General features: G+C 40.4%; 1 protein-coding gene across 1 annotated transcript in view; it reads right to left on the bottom strand.

Annotated features, from left to right (window-relative positions):
- Window positions 1–25,827, bottom strand: part of LOC104459819 (serine racemase-like) — a 30,919-nt gene extending 5,092 nt beyond the window's left edge. The window contains exons 1-10 of the mRNA XM_010087170.1: window positions 25,673–25,827; window positions 17,529–17,871; window positions 12,958–13,074; window positions 11,819–12,060; window positions 7,474–7,639; window positions 6,917–7,109; window positions 5,920–5,995; window positions 5,077–5,202; window positions 3,689–3,856; window positions 3,318–3,375 (exon numbers count right to left, since the gene is read on the bottom strand). Coding sequence (XP_010085472.1) covers window positions 3,318–3,375; window positions 3,689–3,856; window positions 5,077–5,202; window positions 5,920–5,995; window positions 6,917–7,109; window positions 7,474–7,639; window positions 11,819–12,060; window positions 12,958–13,074; window positions 17,529–17,871; window positions 25,673–25,773 — 1,590 coding nt within the window. The 5' untranslated portion in view covers window positions 25,774–25,827. The remainder of the gene's footprint in view (window positions 1–3,317; window positions 3,376–3,688; window positions 3,857–5,076; window positions 5,203–5,919; window positions 5,996–6,916; window positions 7,110–7,473; window positions 7,640–11,818; window positions 12,061–12,957; window positions 13,075–17,528; window positions 17,872–25,672) is intronic.
- Window positions 25,828–26,240: the final 413 nt, after the last annotated feature.

Below are 26,240 nucleotides of genomic sequence, written 5' to 3'. Positions count from 1 at the left end.
GCAGATTTAAGCTCCCGAGAGGCTTGAAGTGAAAGACCAGACAACCCCATAACATCAAACAGGACCGAGGTCAGAGGGAAAACTGCCACTGCATCTGCTTCTCTGTAAAGCTGCTAGAGCCCCTCAAGATCTTGCAGGCCCTTGCTGCCTCTGGTCCAGGACCCTCCTGTACCTGCCAGTCTGCTTATGTTGCAGTTTCAGTGGTGAGGAGAAGACTTTCTAGAAACTTGATGAGCTCAAAGATATTTCTTTTTCAGCTGAGTTGCCTGAGTCTGAACATGAGACACCCATTTAGCAGGCAAGCTGGTGTTGTACAGCAGAGCCTTGCAGGGCTTTAGAGCAAAAACAGTTCTTACCTTATTAAGTTGCTTATTGATTTTGCTCATTGACTTCTCTCTGAGTCAATGATAATAGGAAATTAAAGGGATTTAAGTGGTTATAAAGACGTTTACAGATGGAAGCAATTTAAGCGATAAATTGTCCCACATTGAACTGAGGAATGTTACAGATAAAGAACAGGGAAAATTCACAGAAGCAAGTTGTAGCTTACTCCCAAGAACTGGTTAATCCTTTAGATCTCTATATCCAGTTAACTGGTGATACTAGATGATATTTTCCTTAGCTCTGATTTCTGTCTAGATATTCCTGGTCATCTAACCTGCTTCACTAGCTCTAAAATGTGACACCTACCAGAGTGTTTATTTGTATGACTTGCTAAGAGTTATCTATTTCAATGCTGGGACTTTGGAAGCCACTTCCTAACTGCTCAGGTAAGAGTGAATTAGGGTTTAGTCCTCTGCAAGACAGAAATGCAGTATGAGACACAAGGAAAGAGAATCTAAATTGGAGGTATGAGCAGGCAGTATCCAAAAGAAACTCCCATATTGTTCTAAGGAACATGGCCAGCTGATCCCACTGCACAAGCCACTTTGTTAAGAATCAGCTGAATCTAGTGTAGCCCTAAATATTTTTTTTTTAATTTAAAAAAATCTATTATTTTTGCCAGTAAAGTATTCCAAAAGTTATTTTTTCCAGAGGTGTAGTTTGAACATAAAGCTTTCTAAAAGAAAGTCCTTACTACTCCATGCAATCAGACCATCAGCAAGGAACTTTCCAGGGAGGATTCCAAGCATGCACCAGATGAGTAAACACCAACCCAGCACGGCATTTCACCAGAGGGGAAAAAAAATGCTCTAACTTCCTGATGAGCAGTGACTAGAAGCCAAGTTTCTCTCCTGTGGAAATGAAGGGTAAATCTAAAAGGATGATTAAATGCCGAAATGACAATCTTGACAGGACTGATTTAGTGTTTCAAATAAGTCACCACACTTACTGCTCTGTTCTGTCAAACATTTCATCTACATCCACAGTTGAAACCATGCATTGAAGTCAGAGTGGAGTGAGTATAGCTGTAATGCCTTTCTTATTATTACCATCAGTTCAACAAGTGACAATTTTGGTTCTTGATCCAGATTTAAATGCATGCTTAATTTAATGTGCTGTGATTTCCACTGATGAAAATGATACAAAGGTCTTTGCAGGTCTGCTTTCGTAGCAAATGCTTAAAATGCTTTGCCGACACAGGGCTTTGGCCCTCACAACCAACAAAGAAAAAAGCAAAACCTCCCCCACGCATATTAGCTTTACTATGAAAATACATACATTTTTCTGTATCTGGTTAGAGCAAATTCATTTCCATGCTTAAAGATAAATTCAATATTCTGTTTTTTTTAGTTACCCTTGGTTTAGTTTTCAAATAAAAGCTTCATGATTCACTAGGTGTCACCAGATAGAGCTGCCTCCAAAGTCACTGAGGTCTATAAATCTGGATCACTACTTTGTACTTCACATCTGATTAACCAAGAGCCTCTCCCAGACTGATTAAAAGCCATAATGCAAATCCAACATCCAGTTAAATTACTCAGGGATGCAAATTCCTTCCTTCAACCCTCTTGTAGTACAACACTGTCAGATTCTTGAAGTGGACGGTCAGTGACAATACATTGTGTCTAAAGTGCAGACAATAGCACATGGCACTTTTTAATTCAGGGGCTGCATTTACTGCAGATTCTGATAAAGTTGCCTCATTAGGAGAGGCTGCAACAGCAATGGAAAATTGTTCTAACATTCTGAATCAAAGACTAAGAGAGAGGATTTTGTTTAATTTACTTAGTAGCATTAATAAATGTTACAAGCCTTGCTTCATAAAAATCACACTGAAAACTTTAGAAATTACAGGATTTGTTGAACCTAGCCTTCAGTTAAAAGGTATTTCAGAGCTAAGTTAGTCGCTGAATCAGAGGCATTTTTCTACCCCATACAGTGTCACATTATCTTCAAGCTACCCAAACTAGTAAGTGGGCCTATTGTTAACAGCACACTGCGGAACAATGTAGCTTGAGTCCTAGACACTTGAGAAAACTGATAATATCATGTTCTGAAAGACGTTCGTGAACTTTTATTCGTCCTTTATTATAGTCATCTTTAATCTAGTCTATTCTTTATATCTGCTAGGGAAAATACTGAGATGTTTTTTGCATCCAGGTGGGAAATCAGATTTAAATGCCAAAATGGAAGAACTTGCTTACTCAACAGCATTACTGAATTCCAGTAATAAGCTGGTTTAGCAAAGATCCCTAATTTGACTTCCACCTGTGATTTCACAAACTAAGTCAGGTTGGATTCAGACAGCAGGAGCATGAAATCAGGGGAACCACACCATTGCTAAACCAGTTGAAATAAAAGATATGCCATGAAACAAATGATCCTTTTAAGGGATGCCATTAACTGATAACACCTCCTCACTGCTACTGTATCAAATACTCAACAAAGGAATAATGACTTTGCTCTGTGCTCTTTGTGGATAAGGTACAAAACTGGCGCCCTAGATAAGAACAAGGATTCCTGAAGAGTAAGGATGTTCTCCACATTGCTTTAAGGCAAATTGATCTCAGATAATTGCAGTCAGCCTACACAGGTGGCTCTTCAAGTTCTGGCCGGATGCTGCAGCTTGCTCACCACCTCCAGCACACCACCATGCACGTAAGGAAGGTTTGCAATGGTAACAGCTGGAGTATTTCACCCACGGTGTCACAACAGCAGGTAAAACTGGTTCTGTATTATTTGTGTGCCTGACAAGAGCACGGTGAGGCAAGATGCTGTATAACACACAAGAAATTATCTACCACACTGCTCCCCAAACCACTGTGCACACTCTATTGGACTTCCTCAACATAGTCATATAGAGATATAGGAAAAGAGAATAAACTAGGGGAGGTCAGTACTGCTCAAGAAACTGAAACTGCATCTCATCTTACCTCGACAGTGAAGAGCTCAGATGTCACAAACGTACGTTCTTGTTTGATATCCAAAACTCTAGATCAAATACGGGACAAATTAGAGATCACAGCAATTCTTTGTCATTGTAAAATTGTTTCTGTAAGTGTTTGGGCAGTAGCTATCTTTTCTGCTTTCTGTGTTAGACACAAATCCTACGCTGTGAAGGTGCTTTCACATTGGAACAAAAATGAAGGAAGTAGAGTTTTTCTAAAATACAGCAAGAAAAAAACCTTTGATTAAGTAGTTTCTTACATACTTGCCTTCAGAGAACATTTGGAAACATGTCCAAATCTTTAATAATCTTTGTACTATTCTGTGATTATATTTCTTTACTACTAGTCTGATTTACCTTGCTTCTTCCCGAGCCAAAATCTCCAGTAGTTTTGAAATATCTCCCGGGCAGTCAGAAAGCACCAAGGAAAATCTGCACACTCTGTTATCAAGGGTCAGGGCACGAGCTATGCATTGTTGCAGCAAATGTAATTCCAAGTTTCCACTGCATATAACAATTGCCACTCTGAAAACAGAGAGAAAAAAATGGGATATTTGATTAGCACTTGTCTGTGCAAAGGAACCATAAATCACGGGCACTGTATTCAGTATCAGCTTAAGAACTGCTAGGACCATTCTTCAATAAATACACTTTACATGTCCGAGGACCTCCTGGCTCTCAGCATCAGCTGTGGGCAGGCAGCAGGAGCCTAGAAGCTGGCTGCATTACTTGGTCTGAAAGTCTGTTTTCATTTTGCATTTCCTGGAGATTTTAGTTTTGTAAAGGATAATTAGCTAGAGAATTCTAGGTCTGTTTCAAATTTTAAAAATGTGACATAATTTTATCCTAGAAGTTCAGAGCCTCAGCTTCTTAATGGTTAGACAACATGTATGTTCAATGTTTTCTATAACCGTTGATTGAATCCATCTCGACCCTGCAAAATTAGTGCAGAAACATTTGAAGGGGAAGGAAGAGCCACATGTGTAGGCCGTGATAACCCCTCTCTGCAGAGTCAAACCTGACCTCTTTAAACCCAGACCTTTACATTTTCTGTTTTATTTTAGCTGTACTGAATTGAAATCTGCTGCTGCTCTGTATGTTCTCTGACAGCGTCTTCTGAAGAACTGCATCAGCAGTATTTTAGTCATTTTGTCTTGAGTGCATGTATGTTTAAACACATCCTGGACTATGTTCTGAGCCAAGGCTCAATCCACTTAACTACTCAGTACTCAAGCCCAGATGCAGCAAGGCACTTACCCACACATCTAATGCTAAGCACAAGGGTAATCCATTGACTATGTGGGCAGGAGTTCTTGGGCCTGGGAGGCAGGTGTCACTGAACAACTGCAGGAGACATCCTAGCTCCTGTCCCACCACAGACAGGGCTGATTTCCACAAGCAGAATGAGAGATGGCAACAGGCTGACAAGAGCAGGATGCTCTCCTGGCAGATGTGACCATGCTTTGTGGAGCTGTGTGTGCCTTTTCACCAACCATTTGAGAATACAGGAAAATGATAAGGTTTGTCAGGTCTCCAGGCTCACATCTGTCTTGTTCAACATGGTCTTCTGGCCTGGGAGTGATCTCTTCAGCCTGAAGCAAATGCCACAGATAAGACCACTGCCAGTTCAGGGGCAGGAACTGCCTCATCACTCATAAAACAAGCATCTTCCCTCTGTTTCCTGGGACCAAGGCACTCAACCCCATGCTTTTGCCACAGTTCCCTGTCTGCAGTAGCTGCCATACCTTTTACCCTTCAACTCGGGCAGCTTCCCTGCAACCAGCGCTGCAAGTCCAATGGCCCCTTCTGCATCAACCGTGGCTCTCTCACACTCCAGCAATCTCAGCATCGAAACGAGGATGTCCTCCTCCCTGAAGGCAGAAGAGGTGTGTCAAAACAAAACAAAAGAGCTACCAAAAGCAGAAGACAACACATAACTGGATTCCTTCCATCCTCCCAGGTGCATATGACCCTGAGGTGGTGTTACAAAAAAACTGTGCTACTGGGGGTGAATGTACATCTCAGTCTTGTAATTAACTGAAAGATGGGGTGGCATTTTTCACTAGAACCACTGTGCTAGCTAAATCCTAGTGGTAAGTATATTCTGCCAGCTTGGCCTTTCTTTGAAGGTTTAGAAGAGTTTTGTCAAAGGCTGCCTTCAGGTGTCATAGAACACAACAAGCATAAGTTTTACATCCGGAGTGTTACCAAGTACTGGCAGCAGGTGAAGTTTTGGCCAAAGGGGTCAGTCTGGATGACACTCTTAGTCATACGATTTAGTTTTAGGTAGTCCTCAGAGGAGCAGGGAGTTGGACTCGATGACCCTTTATGGGTGTCTTCCAGCTAGAAATATTCTATGATTCATTGATACAAGGGATTGGGTTCAGTGTCTCCAGTGCCCCTCTGAGAAGGAAAGGCACCTCACCCACCACGATGCTCTCATATCATCTCATGTTCATGATGGCAGCTCCTGCCAACCTGCTCTCCACTGTACATGAAGAACCACCACACTCTGGTGGTCCAGCATATTTTTCATATACAACAATGCTCACCCAGCATTATTCATTTCACTGCTTTTCTTCACCTACCTCACAGAAACAACTTTATCCACAAGTTTCCCAGTCAGCTGCAAAGAATTGCTGCCAAAGCAAAGCCCGCTTACATCTGCGGATTTCAAAAGACAAAAGTATGAAACTGGCTGCTGTAGACAAGTTCAACGTTTTTTACAGTCCTGACTGTTTTGTGCCCTTAATGAGTGCAGCACACTGATGTTATGTGATTTTAAGTTGCTTCATTTTTTTTTATATGATGAAAATGCATTTGGTAATAAAAGACCAAATCTCCCAGGAAGATTTGCCATTTGGGACCCCTTCAAGAAAATTACGGTTCTTCACTGGCATAGTAGCACTGTGAGAGTGACCCTGCAGCCCAGCACTTTTCAGTGTTCAGCAAGGCTTAAAGAAGGGAAGAACCAAGCGTGACACTGGGTTTGTTATCTACAGCAGGACAGTTAGCAAGGGAGCGCAGAGACAGGCAGAGCTTACTGAGAGAGTTAAGAAGTTGTTTGTTTATAAAACTCCTATTTAACCCAAAGCTTCCAGAGATCTGAACATCAGGGAGACAGGATATTCTTAAATTTCTTAACAGCTGAGGGTTTTTTATCAAATAACATGGAAACAACTGTATTGTTTATAAACACTGTTGTTCCAGGAACAGTTTTGTGAGTCTAAATATTTAGGCACCACATTTTCCTGCCTTTTTTGCAAATTAGTCTTTTACACAAGAGCTTTCCCATTGACTTCACTGGTTAAGATGCTGCTTGTGAGGACAGTAGTCAGATAAATACTCTCATATTTCTAAGGATTCACCTGAACATTTAGTGTGCACTGGAAATTGTACTGTGCCCCAGGGTAGTGGTGGTGAAGATATGTGGCAGAAGTTGCCCTTACGGATTGAATTAAATTCTGACTCCTCAGATACTTCCTTTAAAATATGTTTGAACTGAATTAGTGAGACAATAATATGGTTGGATAAATTAATTATAACCTTTATTTTACCTCCAAAAAAACCAACACATTTTCTTACCTCCATAAAAGTTATGATTGTTGCAAGCCTGGTCTTCAGTTGGGTGGCCAGCCTTTAAGGACTGTTGCAATACAGGGAAACTTTCAGATTCAACCCCCTGGGGAAGACAAGTGTTGTCACTTTTTTTTATTGATCCAGTTATAACAGAAATCACCACCAAAGTGGACACCAAAAAAAAGCTACACAACGTTTCCTCTTCAATTAAACAACAAATTTCAAATTGCATAATAAATGTGCTATCACTAAACTTGCCCTGTGGCTTATTAAGGGCAAAATTTTTTCCTGTAAGAAATTATTTAAAAACACATGACTGTATTTCATTTGCTTTGGAAGAGTCTTCCCACATTTTTTCTCAAGTCCAGCCAAGCAGCCAAGGGACAGAAGGCTTCCCAGGCTCTCAGAGGCTCTTCTCCCAGGTGAAGCTCATGGGATCAGGTAGTCCCTGTCCCTGGCATATGCAGCCTCTGCCAGTGTATCACTAGGTACCAGTGCTTTTTGAAAACAGCTGTGGTGAAAGGTGCCCAGATGCAACACTGTGTAGGTGAAAAGAAACTTACAATTATAGAAATTCGTGGGTTGAGGTGTTTGAGTGCAGCAGCTGACCCTGCCAGCAAGCCACAGTGGCCTCCTGCAGGGAAAATCACTGCGTCCAGCTTTGGCACCTGCTCGTAGACCTCCAGCCCCACGGTTCCCAGGCCTGCCAGGTAGACAGCACTATCCTCCCTGTGGGAAGGAAGGGCACAGCTCGGCAATGTTCACGGTTGACAACGCAATAAAAGTTCAATCTACGACTTTAAAGATATTGTTCAGCAGAAAAAGATATATGGGAGAGTAAATCACCAGCACAGTGAGGGGAGGAGGCACTACAATAGGACACTGCCATCAGACAGACATTGAGAGCTGTTACCTACTGGGAGAAAACTTGTACCATTGACAAACCCCCCAAGTAGCCTTCAGGCTGAAGAGCACATATCTCTGTTGTTACCAGTATGAGGTGTTTATAGATCTGGTGAGACAGAAGTTGTGTTTCCATTGCCATTGCTTCCTTCAGCTTCATAAATTTTTAATGTTGCCATTCAAACTAAAAGTGAAGCCTCAAAAGGAAATCTCCTTCTCTTTATTTAGAAGTGGAATTTAGTGTTTGTGATAAATTGGAATTCTCATTAAATTTAAGCACTGCATTCAACCTCACAAATACCAAACAGATTGCTAGAGTTAAGTCTTTCCACAGTCCAGGGCCAATATGTGATACCTTCGCATTACTCTGGAAGACTCTGGAAGGGCAAGAGAAACATTTAGCTGTGCCAAAATACTTGCTGGTAAAACACTTTCAGGCAAAGGTAATATAATGAGCAGAATAGGGACAAACAGTCAAAAGACTGAGGAAAAGTCCACTGTACAGTCATACAACTGACTTGGATCTATTTCTAAAAGCTGTTTTGCCTTTTATTTAAAAGTTAGCAATGACATAAATGTAGAATGATATATGAACAAAAAATATGAGACCTCTGTATGCCTGTATGTTCTGCCTTTTCTGGCAAATGGATAAACAAACAGAATTGTAGATCCAATGACTTCACTTGATTTACTTGACCCAGGACGTTTGGGTACTAGGAAGCTATGCTTTTATTACTGTCAGACATGCACGGAGAGGCTCCACACAGGAGCACAGAATGCCTGCAAGGTGGAGACCAAGGCCCTCTTGAGAAGTTACCTCACATATATGTAAGAAAACACAGCAAATTCCTCAGGGAGAGAGTCTATGTAACTACACAAGAGAGAGAGGAGGAATGAAATTTCACTCCTATAGCACAGCTAAAGACAAAAGCAAGAAATCGTAGTGGGGTGGGTAGCTGAACTCTTGAATTTATTGTCTTTATCAAGATACTGAAGGAGCTCTCTCCTCCTTATATGTGACAAAATATATCACTGGTTTCCTGAACGATTCTGGAGACTTATTCACAAATAAGATTAATAAGTGAGTTTGAGGAGTTACCCCTGCCAGGGTTACATGCAAAAATGAATGATGACCTGAGATACTCAATTTATGAGTAAAACTTCTCTAACAACTGAAAATCCTGTCCAAATAAGACTGCTCTGGGCATGGAGATTTATCAGCAGTTTGAATGTTTCAGGTAATCATGTTTTCCTTGCTAACATCTAGTTAGAACAGCAGTTCACTGATCAACCTTAAGCTTTTTATAATAAAATAGGTTATTTTATTTGCACTGTGATTACTTTTGCTTTGTGAAAGCAAACATATCTCTTTCAGTATCACATGCCATTGAAGGGAAACCAAGGAAAAGGGCAGAGGAATCTGAAGACCGTAGATTTAAATAAGCATTTTTGAGTCAGAGCTAGAAATTTTGTTATTTGCCTTCTGAAATGTATGAAACAGGTGGGCTGTCAGGCTTCAGTTTCACAATGAAATTTTGGTGTGGCAGCTAGCAAGCTCTGTTCCCCGTTCTCTAAATACAGGACTTGAAAGCTATCCCCTGTCCTCCCTAGAGTAACAGACCGACCAGATCACAAATAAATGAGGATCAGGTCTGATCAGCATTTGGATATGGAGTTATACAAGACAAAAAAAAAATGGTTTCTCAAGGAAGGAGGGTGTGTAATTCAATCTGTAGCACTCTTACCCCTCTGATTCACAAATCAATCTTTCTCACATCATTCCAGAGGTACTGTGTTACTTATTGGTAATCTTCACGTTGCATTTATAATGAGGTCCTGAACATCTATAGCTATTAAAACTCCCTAGGCAGCAATTAGGTAGACTTAATGATTGAATTCCAACTTGAAAAATCACGTTTCCTTCCTGGAATTTCAGAGGAAGTCAGTTGGATAAAAAGTTTCCTTTGTCTAATTGAACTCTTGCATGATCATTTTCATAACACAGTATTTTAATTGCACTCAAGAAATGGGAAGAACCGGCACTGACACACCCAGCTCCAGCACGTTACCCATGCAGGTAAAACCAAAGACAGTCACGTTGTGTTTACTTCAAGAAGTTCAAGAATGAATTGTTGGTTAAAAAGATCCAGAGACCAAATTGCTAGGGATTTTATGCAAGCTAGAATTAAACTGAAATAAAAGACATTTCAGAAGTTCCATTCTAAAGCACAGGAGATCAGCTGATGTTTTACAGACAGCTTTGGCAGGTGATGATGAATATGTGTCAGGTACACATTGAAGACAACTGGCTATCCATATAGGCATACATCTCTCTGGGAAAGTTCTCCCAGACTACACCTGACAAAACACATTTCAGGCATCCCATTATGAAAAGACTCACAATTGTAGTGGGAGTTTTTTTGGTGTTGTTTTTTTTTCCCCTCCATCCTGGGGAAAAATTGCATCTGTGAGGTTTTAATTAAACACAGTAACAGAGGAATAACTCTGTTTTTTTGTAACATGAAATGCCATTTCTTGTAACCTGAAACCTGAAATAAATCAGAATGCTTTGATATTATTAATGGTAACATGTACATTTATTGTTCCTCAAAGCTAGATGCTGAAGTCCTTCCTATGCATTGTCCCTGGAGCTTCATGAACCTAGAGAATATCTACCTCATGTAACATAAATAACTATTCGGGGAGGAAGGGGAGGTTAAACATGAAATTACAATAAAATAATATAGTTCTTATGTGCAAGCATGATAGCTGATGCAAGCCAGCTGGGAGTTAACGTGTTGATTGAAAAATGGCTGACAGAAATTTGGAAATTACAAGGTTATTGAAAGCCATGGTTTGCAAAGAGACACTAAATGGGTTTAAAATTCAGTGGCATTGAGGGCACCTCATTCACTTGGGTTTCTTTGAAAGTCTCAGTCTGGGACAAGGTTGTGCCCATGGTCACAGACAGGGCACACCAACCAGCCCTGTTAGTAAAGCTAAAAGTACAGTTAAAGAGTACAGTTTTTGATATTTGCCTTCCCAATAAACCAGCTGGGAAAGAAGAGAGGACTTTCTCCAGTATGCTCATTCTGGGATCCTCTTCCCAGGCAACATTACTCATTATTACTATGTTTAATGCAGCAGTGCCTAGGAGCTGAAGGGGAACAGGCACTCCCTGCAGTAGGTGCCGTACAAACATGAAGTGGTGGACAAAGCCTGCACGGAGCTGGCGATGGGGAGGGAGAATAACATTCCAGCTCAGTGTGTCAGAGGGACAGCTGGCTACCTCATGGTAGTGATTTACTCCTCTGTGCTTTTGAAAATCTTACTTGAGAAAAGGTAAGGAAAAAAAAGGGGAAGGGAAAGGTGGAAGAGACTGAAGAGAGAAAATGAAAAAATGGGAAAATGGATCAGATCTAAATATTTTTGCCTGTCTTATTTTATTCTAATCATGTTTTTAGTACATCTGGCTTGTTCAATGACCTCAAATAGTTCAAACTTAAATTTATACTCATCCATAGCTACTTTAAATATATGTGTGAAGTAGCCTCTTACTCATCTTTTTTCAAGGCAGAATCAGTTCTGTCATTCACACCAGATATGGGAAAATTTTACAGCGTTAACCATCTCTTGCTCTGAACTATGCCACTGAACCCTTTGCGCTGAAGATTAGCTTTTACCCACCTTATTCCAAACAGAAAGAGCAAAAATTCATGTTAGCTTTAATACTTTCTGACAGGGTTCATAAAGAGTTAACGTATATCCATTGTCATACTAGCCCATATAATTCCTGATCAGGAAGTTTGCCTAATTTGGGGGAAGAGTGTTTCATTTTGGTTTCCATCCCCAGCTGTTATAGAAAAATTCATGATTTGTGCCTGGGAGTATGTAACTTGGGAACATTCTGAAGACCTGTGATCAAATTTTAATGAAACAATTGTTTTTGCAGAGCTGCGCAAGTAACTCATCTAATCTTTCTAATCAGCCTGTCTTTCCACTTACTCTTCAAGGTAGAGGTAACCGTTCTCCTGCGCCAACCTTCTTGCATGTGTTTGGGAATCCTTAGCTGTAGTGCCATAGGATATAACCATGGCACCGTACTCACGGCACATTTTCACTCTGGCCGGGGATGTGCTGGTTGACATGATGACAAACACTGGAATATGGAGCTCTGAGGCGTGGTAAGCAACAGCCATGGAAAAGTTACTGTCCAAAGCCACGATCACCCCTTTTCTTTGCTGATCCTAAAAAACAGGGTTGTTTATTGCACATTATATAGTGTCACAAAGTTGTCCCATGTGATCCTGGATCATTCTAATGATCTGACTTCCCTATTTTCCCCTAACTAGCTGATCATATTATGATATTATGATACAGTATATGCACATCTGTGTGATGTCAGGACTCACACAGCACAAGATCAATCCCTGCTTCTGCACTCCTCTGGGTTCAATTCTTGTTCCATCAAAATGAGCTGCAAAACTCCAGCTAATCCCAGAAGAGCCAATATCTGGCCCCTCAGAGCCGATATCTGGTCCTTCTTTCCTGCCTGTGTGAAATTATTTAATTTAAGGTTTCCCTTTAATAGAAGGATTTATTAATACTATTACAAAAGTGCAGGAATAACCACTGTTGCTGGGCTGCTCTGTCATAACAAGTATAATTGTTATTGCAGCAGAGACTCAATAACTTCCTATGACAAATGATAAACAAGCTATTCCTGTAATGATACTGAAATTCATTACAAAATTAATTGGTGATCTAGATCCTTCTCATCACCCAATGAAACTCAATTTCATCATCACTGAAAGTTTAGTGGTTTCAACATGTCAGAACCATGTGTGCATACAAAGACTTTCATCTACATGCCACAGAAAACCACTGATGTTTACAGTTTGCAAGCTTTTCTTTCAAATATTTTTAAGCATTTCACTAGCAGACCAGCCAAGTGTAAATAAAGAAGGAAAGTATTTTACATTCAGATACTTGCAGACCTATCTCTGTTGTTGAGCACAATGGTTCAGAAGGCAAGAAAGACTGCGATTTCTTGGACATTACAGCTAAAATGATCTTTAATTCTGCTCAATTTTTGTGAAGCAGAATTAATCTATTTCTTTTTGAACGCTGACATTTTGTTATACCTGAGGCAATGATGTCAGAAGGTAAAGTACACCTCGTTCTTTCACCGATCCTGTGTACTGGAGGAACTCTTTCTTTAGGTAGATGTCCATTCCATACTGCTTGGATAGCCTAGAATACTGGAGTATAGAAATGTTAATATGGGGATGTATTCAAGATTAATAAAAATGTTCTACACCCCACCAGCTTCCTGGTGAGACATGCATTCAACTGCTATGTATGAGCTCTAAAAATTTAATTTCATAATTTGTTTCTTCAGAAATACATGACAGTCTGTTGTTACATACCAGATTCTTCTGGCTTATGGAAGTACTCTTCAAACATGCAGCAGTGAAATATGTACCCCATGCCATTATGAATTCTGAAAATAGCACTTGTCTTGCTCTTACACTACAAATATAGATACTAAAATAAATATTTTCAACTATTTCAAAAATTACCCTATGGTCTGATATTTTAGCAGTGGCCAGAACTGAATATCAAATACCCAAAAAATAAGATCTCATCTCAATAGATACAAAAGCACTTACAAAATTGCTCCTTGAGTCCCATTATGACTCTGCTATGGTTTCTGCCACTGATTCACTACTGAATATTGTCCATTTTGCATCCTAAGGCCAATACGACATTAGTAAAGATGTTTCTTATTTGAAGAATGATGGAAATAATATAAAAATATTTCCCAGGATTGCAAGTGTAAGCAGCAGCTGTTTGAAAATGCTCAGTGTTTGGAACAGAAAGCATCCCCAAGCTGAGTAGAATTAGCAAGTGCATGATTTTTTTTTTTAATGGCAAACTTTTATCAATTTTTATAGCAAGACTCTCACAGCAAGCATCACCATATTGATTTCCTATTATCTAAAACAAGAGTTTTAAACAAGATAACTTATGAAATAGAGCTGCAGTAAGCCTGTGGGTTCCAGCTCCCTGTGCTTACTGCGTCTCTATTTCATAATTGACTCTGTTTTTCCCGTTGGCCTCCGCCGAAGCAAATGAGGACCTGGGGATTTAGGGGATCAAGCCCTCATTTATGATAAGTCACAAAGACAGATAGATTAAAAGACAGCATGACAATATATTTTAAATATTTATCTCAAAAAGTATTTGGCAGTGTCATGCATATGGTGTATAGTGTACATAGTAATATATACTGACATTTTTCAAACTGTGGTACTTTCAAAGTGAATTTATGAAAACTAAATATATGTGAAACAGATACTTGCTTTAAGGTATAGAATTAAAATAAATATTTAAGATTAATGTTTCAAGGCTTTTTAGTTGATTTACAAGCCTATATTAAGTTCCTCACCCATAGGTGGGGCCAGATTCTCTATTTTCCCTCTGAAAATCCTGCAATAGGAACTGCCACTTGCGGCTCCTTTGCAAATCTGGCTGCAGAATTGAAAGAATCGGCAGTGTTTAGTACACTAATGGGATAATAGTTTATATGCTAAACAGCCTAACCTATGGAGAAATGGAGAATACCTATGCAAAACACAACAAGAACACTAGACAAGAAACACTACTTTACTGGTTCTCCACATACTGTACTAGTTTTGGTTTTGTAGAGAGTCTTGGATTCTAGAATGAACAGTGAGGAAAGGGTTTAAGAAGATGAATCCTGTGACTTCATAAAGTTGTTAAGTTTCCTAACCTTAAAAAAGTGTGTCATTAAGTCACTCTTTATCACAGAGGTGGTGTACTTCAGATTATTATTATTTTTCTTTAATTTTGATAATATTTTAACTCTTTAGGTTATCCTTTTCTGCTTCATTTAACTGAGGGGTTTTTTTTCCATGTAACCTAAATATAGCAATTACTTCTAAGAAAGGAGATATCAGTGCTATTTTCAGCTGTACTAACTTCATGTGTGACCTTGGAAGACTCATTGGACCAGCCTGTGAGTTTTCCCTTCTGTCACTGTGATTTTATCTAAGGACTACAGATACTGTGTCCAATGTACAACATGCAGCACAGCCTCCATCTGGCATCCACAAAGCTAACACAAAACAGCCCTTAAAGTTCCTACATCAGTAACCAAACCAAGTGCCCAATTTGATGCCAATTCCTTGTTTTCCTATACTCGCTACCTCTGTAACATCTGTTACAATCATTCACGATGCCATATCTCAGCTCCAGGCAAACTCCTGCATAAGGATCCAGGATGCCCCATCCATGGTCTTACCTGCATATTAGGAATCACCCTGCTAAGCATTTCTCTATTCAATTAACTGAATGGATTATAAGCATGCTCACTGTTTTAATCCAAACAAATGTCCCTGAAAGGAGCTCTTACCTCTCAGTGATGAGTTAAAATAAAGGTTATCTGTGTTTTTCCTGACACCACTCTAATTCAATACTTTCCTTTTGAATCAGTGCATGAAACATATAGTAATGACTTCTGTGGGAACATTACTTTGAATTGCAACAGTCGTGGGCTATTTTCACACTAAAAAAAGGGACGATATAGGTTTTCCGCTATTCTGATCATCCCAAAAGCACAGTTCATTACAAAAAAAAAAAAAAAAAAAAAAAAAAAAAGACTAAAGAAAGTTAGCCTGTTTAGCTTGGCACAGTAAATGCTGAAAGGGGATACAAGCATGTTGCATAAATCTGCCAGGGACACACAAAAGAGAAGAACTATTTAAACTGAGGGGCAAAGCTGCCTGAGAACAAATGGTGTGAACTGGCCAAAGAGAGCTTAACTGCTTGTGAGCAGGAGGCACGATCAGTTTATGAGAAGTTTCCTATTACACAGAAGCGGGCAGGAGCAGAAGATGGAGTCAGTGGTGCAGTCTCGCCTCTTCCTGTGTTAAGATATGCTGAGAGCAAGGACATGGCTCAGGGATGGAGCCAAGATAGACTTTATTCATTTGGCAGAAGTGCACAATGCCATGAGCTGCAGGGAAGGGATGATCCAGGCTATCAGAGGGCACGAAGCCAGCTAGTCTGCTTTCCAAATTAAGCCCTGACACTGTCCCTCTCCCTGCCTGTGGACCTACCTTTGTATAGTAAGATTAAATCCATCTAACAAATACGACCAGAGTTGCCAACTACCGAGAAGTGCAATGCTGGCTATCTGCAAGATAAATGCAAATCTTCTCTTCCTGGGACAGTCTCTCCGTAAAAGCAGAAGATTGACACTTCTGTCTAGAGTACTGACTGTGCTCTCAAGCATGAGAGTCGGAGAGTTGTGGTGACAAACGATGGAATGTGCAGAGTGTGGTATGCTCCCTCTGTCCACTCGGCCCTGGCCCTCTGACCACCCGTGCTGCACGCGTTGTTTCCTCACTCCCCCCGCAACCATCCTGAGCAAGCCAACTTTTCCACTCTGAAAGGAAATCCAGGTGCAGTTGGCAGGATGGTTTTTATTCCTGAGTCACTCTGAACAGGCAGGATATGAATGCAAAATACATCCAGTTTGACTCCCTGCAGTCCAGCCAACACTACCCTGCAAGTTTTTTGTGCTACCTTATAGCCCCAAACAGTCTTGTATCATACCATTTGTCATGAGACACTTCTTCAGTAGTGTGCTGCAAAAACCGTAGCCATCCTTATTTCTCTGATTCTATGATTTTGGGAACTGTAAACTGAAAATACCAACCAAAGGTAGTTATGTTGTCTCTGGATCAGTAGGCACCACCTGGGAACCAGGAGAGCTGCTGCACCTTGCAGACCCAACTGCTTTCCTTCAGGGACTGTTATCTCCAAGCAGTGTCTCAGACACCGATGTCCTTTCCCTGTGCAGGACAGAAAGACAACCCACACCTGGTGACACTGGTGGGGTGCCACGGGTCAGCAGCAGGGAGGGGTTCATTGAGAGAGCATTTTGGGGCAGCTGCTGTGAATTGCCATTTGGCAAAGACCCTCTTTTGACCTGCCACAGGGAAAAGAGATTAGCCACAGAGTAGCCTTCATGAAGAGCTCCCAGCAGTAGAAATACACTATGAATTAAATAGCTTGCCACTGTACTTCTCTTACACTTTAGCAAATGCTTTTACGTTTATGGGAGAAGTGTCCCAGTCATTTTCATACCTCAGCTGATCGATAGGTGTGTATATTTGTGTGTGTATATCTTAATGTCCTCGTTTTGTTGAGGACGCACGTGGCAGAACCACCTAGTTACGTAACTTATCCAGCCTTACCAGGATGTACAGGCTAGGAAGGAAAATTTGTACCTTCAAACTGCCCTAATATGAGGGCTGCTTCCAAACGAGACCCCCATAAGACTGCTTGCCCAAACACTGACAGTCTGCCTTTTCCAGATCAGGTTCTTTGTAGCAAGAGTTATTCAATAGGAGCTTAATACTGCAGTGCATTAAGTCTACTTCTGATGTGGTTTATCCTTTGTTTACAGGTCACTGCAGTCTTTGAATGACTGAGTAATTTAGGTTAGTGTAAACAGATAAGAAGAAAATTATTATTGACAGTTAACAACAACAAATATGAACATGAGTCATCTTACACAGATTTATCTGCTGCAACACACATATGCTTCCTTCATTTCTGATCAACTTTTATAAAGAAAATAAATTAAACATTGAGAGAATGCAAAGCCATAAAGACTCCCTACCATGCAGGGGGTTTTCTGAACACCGCACTGGATTTTGAAAGCTGCTGCACTAATATCTTCAAATCGAATCAGCTTGTTACAGCTTGACAGGCTGGTCCTACTGCTTGACTGAGGGATGCAGGTAAGGGCATCCCTAAGTAACTCCTCATTACGGCTCACTATCTTCATTTCCCAGGTCTTCACATCCCCATTCAGGTAATCCTCCTCACCAAAATCTTTCAGTCTCTCAGGATTGATAGAGGGTGGCTTCTGCCCAGTAAGGCCATTTCTTATCGGCTTATCCTTACAACAGTGAAGATCACATAGTGCTGGGGAATCTTGTTTCTTTATTTTATTGTCATCCCTGAAAACAAATAAAAGAAACTTGTTAGGAAAGCTTGAATGATTAAAGGCTTGACATTTAGCATTAAGAAGGATGCACATCTCAGTTGCTCTTCACAAGTCTCAAATAGGCAGACTGAATTATTATTGTCGTATTGCCTTGTAGGTGGAATGAAAGCGACCATAACCAGCCAGATTTAAGAAAAGCCACAGATAACCTGGCATGTAGACAAACTGGGAAGCTGTCATACCCAAGAAAGTAAGATAGATATAACCCATGCTGTCTGGGCAGCCAGACCTTCCTCAGTACTCAAGCAGCAGTGATCACAGTTCAGTGCTTCCAGAAATTTTTTGAATAACAGGAATTGTAGTAGCTGTATGCAACTCCGTGTTCTTCAAAAAAAGGCAAATAGCTGCTGCAGCCCATTCCCTTATACTATTAATAGAGGTAGCAAATGTTATCACATTGCACACAAGAGGTCTGCTCCTCTGCTCTGGCATACTTGCAGAGCATACTCTTTACAGTCATCAGCTGCCTCGTGATGGGAAGGAAATTACTCTGATGAGGGATAACACTTATAACCTACTACAGATTTAAAGAACTAGGTCTCCTGATCTGTGAGTTAGTGCTTCACAGATAAAAACACCCATAGATAAGATGACACTATGCTGCCACACAAACCTCCTTCTCCAAGGAATTTCAGAGAGACAACATTTTGCTACAAGAATTTGCCAGTTTTCCTACCTTAATCTGTCTTACTCTATGGTCCACACTGTTCAGGAGTTCACAAAGGATAATATACTACAGCATAGGATATCACAGCCCTACTAGCAAGTAAATGCAAAACTTCTAGGAATTTTAGGAATTTGCAGAGAATGTGGGGAGAAAGAAGCATTAAGCAGAAGACCAGTAATTTGGAAAAGAGCTGACATGACCTCCAGTCTGTGGCTATGATTACACAGATGGTATAAGCCCCTCTACATGAAGAACTCAATATTAATCTGTTTGGAAGAAAAGGATTTCTAGAAAATACACATGTTAAATTATGTCAGAGATTTCAGCATCATCTCCAACAAAAAATTATTTACCATTTTCACAGAATGATTTGAATTTAAGTTATGCAGTTATTCATCAGCAGGATTGGCTAAAGAAAATGTTGCCCTGGTTCTACAGCAGCAATCACCGCTGTAATAAGCACCGTGATAATTAAAAAAAAAATAATTTAGAAACAGCTGCTTTTGGCAGTATCATCCATTTTCTTTGTGGTCCATAGTCTGTGCCAATAGCTCTGCTTCCCATTACATTTCCAATTGTTCCACTGAGGACTTCACATAACAAAATGGGCAGCATAAGCGGTTTTGTTATTTGAATCAAGTGATATAGCATCAGTCATTCTGTATATCCTCACAGGAGACAAAAAAGGACAGTTTTTGTAGCAAGGTCTTCTCTCTCCAAAATTAATGAGTTCAAGACTAATTTTCTAAGATAAATAAAGTATTTACACATTTGTAACTTGTTTATGTTGACATTTATGATTTAAAATATTTTCCCAATAGCATATCTTAAAGTTGATACATCCAAACAGTAGGCATTTTTTCTTTAAATTAAATAGTTTGTCAAGGTGCTTTATTCCATACTTTTTTGCATTTCTGCTCCCTTGGTGTTAGAGGGTTGAAACACTTCATGAAGATGTTAAGCTTCCCGTGTTAGTTCTCATGCATATTAATTAGCTTAATGCAAAGATGAGAATCAGATCAGACTGTGTCCCCATGAACTTGTTACAGCACAGCCCATGATTCTGGGAACCAAACAGGACTGTTGTGTAGACAACAGCTATTATAATCTAAGAGGCCACGTCTCTGCTAGGAGTTCATTCCCTCCTCTCTTCCTCCTCCAACCACTCCAAAAAGAGAAGAACATCTTATCTCTAAATGTATTATATAAAACTTTTAGCAAACATTAGGAATGAATGATATTTCTTAGATTGGCAATGGGTTAAAACAGTATACGTAAAGGTAAAAATATACAGGTAGATCAAAAACTTGTGATTTTTGTGGGTAATTTTTTTTTTTTTTTACTGATTGGACTTTGAGATAGGAGATAAACTCACACTTCTTCCTTGCATCTGTTGCAATCAGCTACAAAAATCCATAAAAATCACAGCCAAAGATGACCACAAAAAGTCCACTGATGAACCAGGATTCCTGTAGCAAACATTAGGAATGAATGATATTTCCATCACACTAACTCCATACCACACTAGTGCCAATAAATATTTTCTTACCTGCAAATAGAAAGACCAAGAAGGGGTACCGATTTTTGGCCCTACTCTTAGGTTTCCTTTTTTTTTTTTTCTTTTTTTTTTTTTTCTTTTTGGCAGAACAAAGGAGAGAAATAAATCAAATTCTCAGTCCTTGATCTGCAGCACTGCTCTCATGACCAGTGAACATCTGCTCAGGACCCTGATGGAGACAACAACTTATGACCATTGGAAAAAAAGAACAATAGTCAAATAGATTTAAAAATATGGGTAGGCTTTTCAACTTTGAGATGGGTTTAAAGCACATTTGAAACATTACCATCTCAACATTTCATATGAAAACTATCATCCTTTTGCTTCTGACAGGTCATCTGCCTCATAACCAAATGAATATCATCATGCTATTGTATATGTGTGTATTGCATATATTTATTTCAGATTAATTTTTTTCTCCTATGTAAATATTTTAAATTTACATTAGTGAATGACATTTTTCCCTATTGAACCCATCTGGGTGTGCCACAGACAAAGCGAGAGCTCTGAAACTCCCAAGCTAAACAGTGGGTTTAGGTTTGACAATCCGTCACAAAGAGGCAACTAATAATCATGTTGGGTCAGATGCATTTCTCTCCTCAAACACAGTTTGTAAGCTTGGTGTAGACTATGTCAGTATGAATTTATTTTTCAGGAACAGCCAAAGCAGGCAGCAAAGCATGCAAGTGCTCACAAAAAGACAGCACGTGACTTCTCATGCAGAGTAACAAAAGTATGAGCCGTGTTCTAGTGATCATGCCCAACAGATGAAAATCTGAGCCAATATAAATACAAATCCCAGCATAATAAAACATTTCTCCTTTCAAATTAATCACTTTTCCTTTTTTGGAGTTTGTCTCAGAGAGTTTTCGTGAAAAAGTCTATTTATTTTCAGCCATAAAAGAAATATCCAGCTGGCAAGCTTTGTTACATGGTTATAAATAACGACATTTTACCTTTAAAGTGATTAGTAAAAGCAAACATGAAAATACAGTTTATAAACCTACTTTTTCAAGAACAGCTGCTCAGCATAACTGCAAAAAATAAAAGAGAAGATCCGTATGCAGACATTCCATGAATAATTAAGGAACTGGAAAAAAATATAATTTGTTTAAGTAGATAGCTTTGCATAGTTAGAAGTCTTAAGGCCAATGCAGAGACCGTGTGCTGAAATGTACCCTTAGAATGATAAAAAGCAACAACTGGGAATTAATAATTTTTCTGTTTACAATTTGGTTTTTTTAAATATACTGATAATTTTTATCAAGTTTAATTAGCACTGGGGAAAACAAGTTTGGAAAAACAGTGATACTAATACACCAAGAAATTAATAAAACCAACAAAAATAATTTTGGGAAGATAAAATACAGTAGTAGCATATACTATACCTGGGGACATCAATTGTTGCCTTCATTGCAGGGAAAAAGACCTGCCCATGCAGTTATTCTGCAATGATGGGACAGTTACATTTTCCCGTCAGATGAAGCACATGCAGAGTGGCTTCCTCAGGATCCATATGCAACAGACTAAACACATTAAATTAATATACTGGATCCCCTCCGCTTCTAAAGCTGAAGAACTAAAAAAATCTACAAAGTCATGGATGTCCAGGCAATAGCCAACTGAGAAATATTAGTCACTGTTTCTCCCAGTATAAAAGTTAGGGGTATTTCATATGAAAGTACCAGGCAGAACATTTTAAAGTTCTGTTCTTACAGAAATAATTAGCTCGCAGAACACATTTCCAAAGGATTCTGTGAAAGGCAATGGTATAAATGGGTTCCTAAAAAACTGTGCAACTGTATGGTGGTAGGTTTAACAGCGACCAATAAATACACTGTTCAAGAAGCAATCTGTGGTTCAGGAAGCCCCTAAGCACACACTTGGCAGACTCCATGAGACCATATGAGAGAACGCATCTTATGCAGCTTTCATTTTTCTCCAAGCCCCTGTTACTGGCTACCACTACAGAGGAGACACAGAGGTAGACAGCTCTTTGGTCTCACCCACTGTTGCCATTTTAATTTGCAGACATACCCAATGTCAGATTTTGGCCCATTTGGCAGCTTTTAGACCTCTTACAAAATGAGTCACAACAATACATTTTGAGGCAGAAATTAAGCTGGAATTATGGACACATGTTCCAATGTTACTGTGCTGCTTCACAGATAGAAATTCAGGTGCCACAAAAGGAAACAAAGACATTTTAATGTAAGACTGAAAACTCAGCATTTCTTTGTCGTTTCCACAGCAGTTTTTGTCATCTGCATTCACAATGATACACGCTCAGAAGGAAGAGGGACCAACAGTATGGTTGAAGTTCTGTATTGTATTTTAGTATCCTTAGAGGTATATGTCATGCCAAGAATTTAAAACTCCAGTGCCTAACTTGGACTGATCAGTGGCACAGTGCAAGCTAACTAGTGTTAAGCTTGAATACCTCTTCAGACCATTCCAGTGAATCGGACTGAGAGAGTTGGGATTGTTCAGCCTGGAAAAGAGAGGACTCCAGGGAGACCTTATAGCAGCCTTCCAGTGCTTAAAGGGGGCCTACAGGAGAGATGGGGAGGCACTCTTTATCAGGGAGTGTAGTGATAAGACAAGGGGTAACAGTTTTAAGCTGAAAGAGGGTAGATTTAGATATTAGGATGAATTTTTTTTACTGTGAGGGTGGTGAGGCACTGGAACAGATTGCCCAGGGAAGCTGTGGATGCACCATCCCTGGAGGTGTTCAAGGTCAGGCTGGATGAGGCTTTGAGCAACGTGGTCTAGTGGAAGTTGTCCCTGCCCATGGCAGGAGGGTTGGAACTAGATGATTTTGAAGGCCCCTTCCACCTTCCAACCCAAACCATTCTATAATTCTATGTATATATGTACTGGGAGGGGTGAGGCAGAGGGAAGCAGCCTGTTGCAGGTAGCAGTCTGCTCGGTTTATGACTAAGATGTATCTAGGGCTGGGATCTCCTCTCAAAGGAGTGAGAAAGCCATAATCCCAGGATATGTCAGAGAGGGCACTTTCCATCATCCAAACCCCTCTTTTACCCAGAATCTCTCCACTTCTATTAATCCTTTTTATTCCATGTCTCCAGCACCATCTCTTCTGACATTTCCAGATGCCTGAGCCTTCCACACCCCTCTGATACCTTCCCAGTTTGTTGCAGTTGCCTTTTCCAGCAGCTCCTAAACACTCCTGTTCCATCCCAACTCCTTTTGGCAGTGTAAAGCCCTGTGAGGTCCCCTACTTTTGCAAAATTTGGCTGATCCCACCCAATCCTCTCCCAAAAGCTGCAATAGCGGCAATTCTTAAAAGCATCTCAGTAGCTTGTGCAAGCAAGTATTTATGAAAGAGAAATGATAGAAAAATTGAGGCTTGCTGAGATACCAGTGTCAAGGAGCATCATAACAGCTGTCATCTTCACTGGTAGTAATTCTACAGTACTGCACTGTATAGTGTCTGAGTGTCCTCTGCAGGACTACAGGGTGACAAGTAAACTCCCCCAGGCATGGGGAAGGAACACGCCAGATCTCTCTTTGACAGTACAGTTAAAACAGATCAAAGGCAATACTACACTCAAACACTGATTTCCCAAATTACCATTATTTTGTGTTAACACTAGTACTCAGAAACACCTGTTTCACCCCAACTAGCAGCAGTTATAGGATGGAAATTTAAAATGTATTTCTGACATTAGGCGTTCAAACCCTATGGAAAGTGATTGTTCCTAAATCACATAGGAATCACCAATTTCCTCTCCTAAACAGAAAGACTAATTCAGTAAAAAATAGTTTTACTTTATTGATAGAAACTGGGGCACAGACAGATTGAGTGACTTGGCTAAGGCTCCTGCAGGAAGCCTGTAGCAGGGCTACTCATCAGGGCGTCTTAAAGATGAAGAGGTCAGGGTTTAGTTACTAGCCTGTATGACACAAATGTTAGGGGATATATGCACTGTGACCATCCAACATAGACAGGTACGTAATAACCAAACCTTGAGACTGAGCAGGCATTTATAACTATTCACCGCATACAGGTCTGACAAAACCGTGTGATGCTACACCAGCAACAAATGCAAAGAAAGCTCAGGCTCCTTCAGGGAATCACTTCTGATAAAATATCTCCTTACATTCTGTAAGTCAGATTTACCAGTCCCTGACCCTAGTACTAGATCTGCTTTTATCTGTGGTCGTAATCTATTGCCAGTCTTCCGTACACTCTACTCGTCATTGCTTACTGCTGGCAATGGGAACTGAGTGTCAGCTGCTAAATAGGTAACATGAGAAAATGTAATCTGAAAGCAAGAAGAACTCAGAAGGTCACCCCTCTTGGTTACCTCTGCTTCAACACCTTCCAAGAGTCCCTCAAACAGACCCACCCCTCTAAGCAGCTCTTACAAGGACATTCACAGCTGCGAATGTCAAATTAACGTTATCAAACACTGCAAACAGTTTGGCAGTTAAAACTCTTCAAATAATCAAACTTTTTTTCCTCTTTAAGTTAAATGTATTCTGAGTTTAGAGGTGCTCTGGCAATTAGCACATCTCTGTAGTTCACTTGCAGTTAAGAATGACTAGCATAACCCAAACTAGAGGAAAGAGCAGTCCTGTGACAAAAGGACTGGTTTAAGATTCTCAGTTCACTGCATAACACATCATATCATGTGTGACTTTGGATAAGCAATTTTTTCAATGTGGAACTGGGGTTTTTTCTTCCCCTTTGGTGTCCCATGAGGGTTTATTAACAGCATTGAGTTCACTGAAACAATTTATGTTTTAAATATTACCAACATCTGCAGGATGGAATAAATAAGAATTGCCCCTTGTTTACACAACATCTGGCAACATCAGGTTGTGATCTTCCTAGTGGTGTCCAGATACAAAACTTGGTGGAGAAAACAACTATAGAAAAGGTTAAGAGTGAGGCTGTGAAAACACAACCATGTCACATGGGTGTACACCTCCCAGCTGGTGCTACGCAAGGGCACTAGACCTTTCCCAAATTCCCTCTGTGCCATTTAAACACGAAAACAGGAACTCAAGACCACCACAAGCATCATAACAAAGACAACTGCAGAAAATCTGTAGTGATGGGATCTGATACAAGTCATCCCAAGATAAGTTTTCAGCTGTCTATTGACCTTCCTCGGGTTACTCCCAACACTATACTCATGAAGAAATGAAAAGGCTAAACTCCATGGGCTTAAAGTACTCATGGTTCCACTGGTCCCAATGGATGACCCCAAGAGCAACTGAACCACAGAACCCTGGGAGATACCAGAAAATTATAAAAAAAAATTAATTTCTTTTTTTTAGAAAGGAAAGGAAAAAGAAGCATTACCTATACAATACAGCGACTAGATAAACAACGAGGTGAAGCAAAACTCCAACTACGACACCATAAGGAGGCAGGAGGGGTCCAGGGGTTGTCATGTCCGTGGGTCTGGCCCTGGGTGGACCCCGAGGGCTGACCATGACCCCTGAGGGGGAGAAAGGAGCACTCTAGCTCTAAGTCAGACAGCAATATTCTCCAACCTTTGCCAGAACGGATCGTAGTCTTCATCTTCCCTGGAGCGCTCCCTGGGACTTCTGTTTTTTAACACCCTTGAGTAGAGAAACTGTGCTGCAAAATTCATTGTAATTCCTGGTGCAAAGCAAAGCTGGAAGACTGTGGGCAGGGGACACACTTGCCTGTGAGAAGTGCCAGCCCTGCAATGCCTGGGTGTGAAATAGTGGGTGATGTGCTGTAAGCAGCTCTCCAGCGCTGGTGTGGGGAGGGAAGTGCCTTTGAGAGAGATGGCTGCTGCTATTTAAAGAGATTATTTCATAGGCCAACCTGTCCTTGTCAATTTGAGTCAGGGCCTGGATTATGCTGGGATGACGCTCTGTTAGCAGGACGCTTGAAGCTTTAGTTACTTACTGCTTAGCTGCAGAGCATGATCTAGACCCGCTGTAGGGCCCATGATTTAACGGTGTACACTTGGGTAGGCAGAGGCAGAAAAGGGATGTCTTTTTGTTGTGGCGGAGTCACTTGCAGGGATCCTTTAAGACAGCACCAAGGGCCATGGGTCTTTGTGACTGGGGTGCAGAGTTGATCAACTCA

Source organism: Pterocles gutturalis, unplaced genomic scaffold, assembly GCF_000699245.1.
Source record: "Pterocles gutturalis isolate BGI_N339 unplaced genomic scaffold, ASM69924v1 scaffold46596, whole genome shotgun sequence".
NCBI classification, from domain to species: domain Eukaryota; kingdom Metazoa; phylum Chordata; class Aves; order Pterocliformes; family Pteroclidae; genus Pterocles; species Pterocles gutturalis.
Note: the sequence above shows the minus strand (reverse complement) of the source record. Positions and strands in the feature narration are given on the sequence as shown.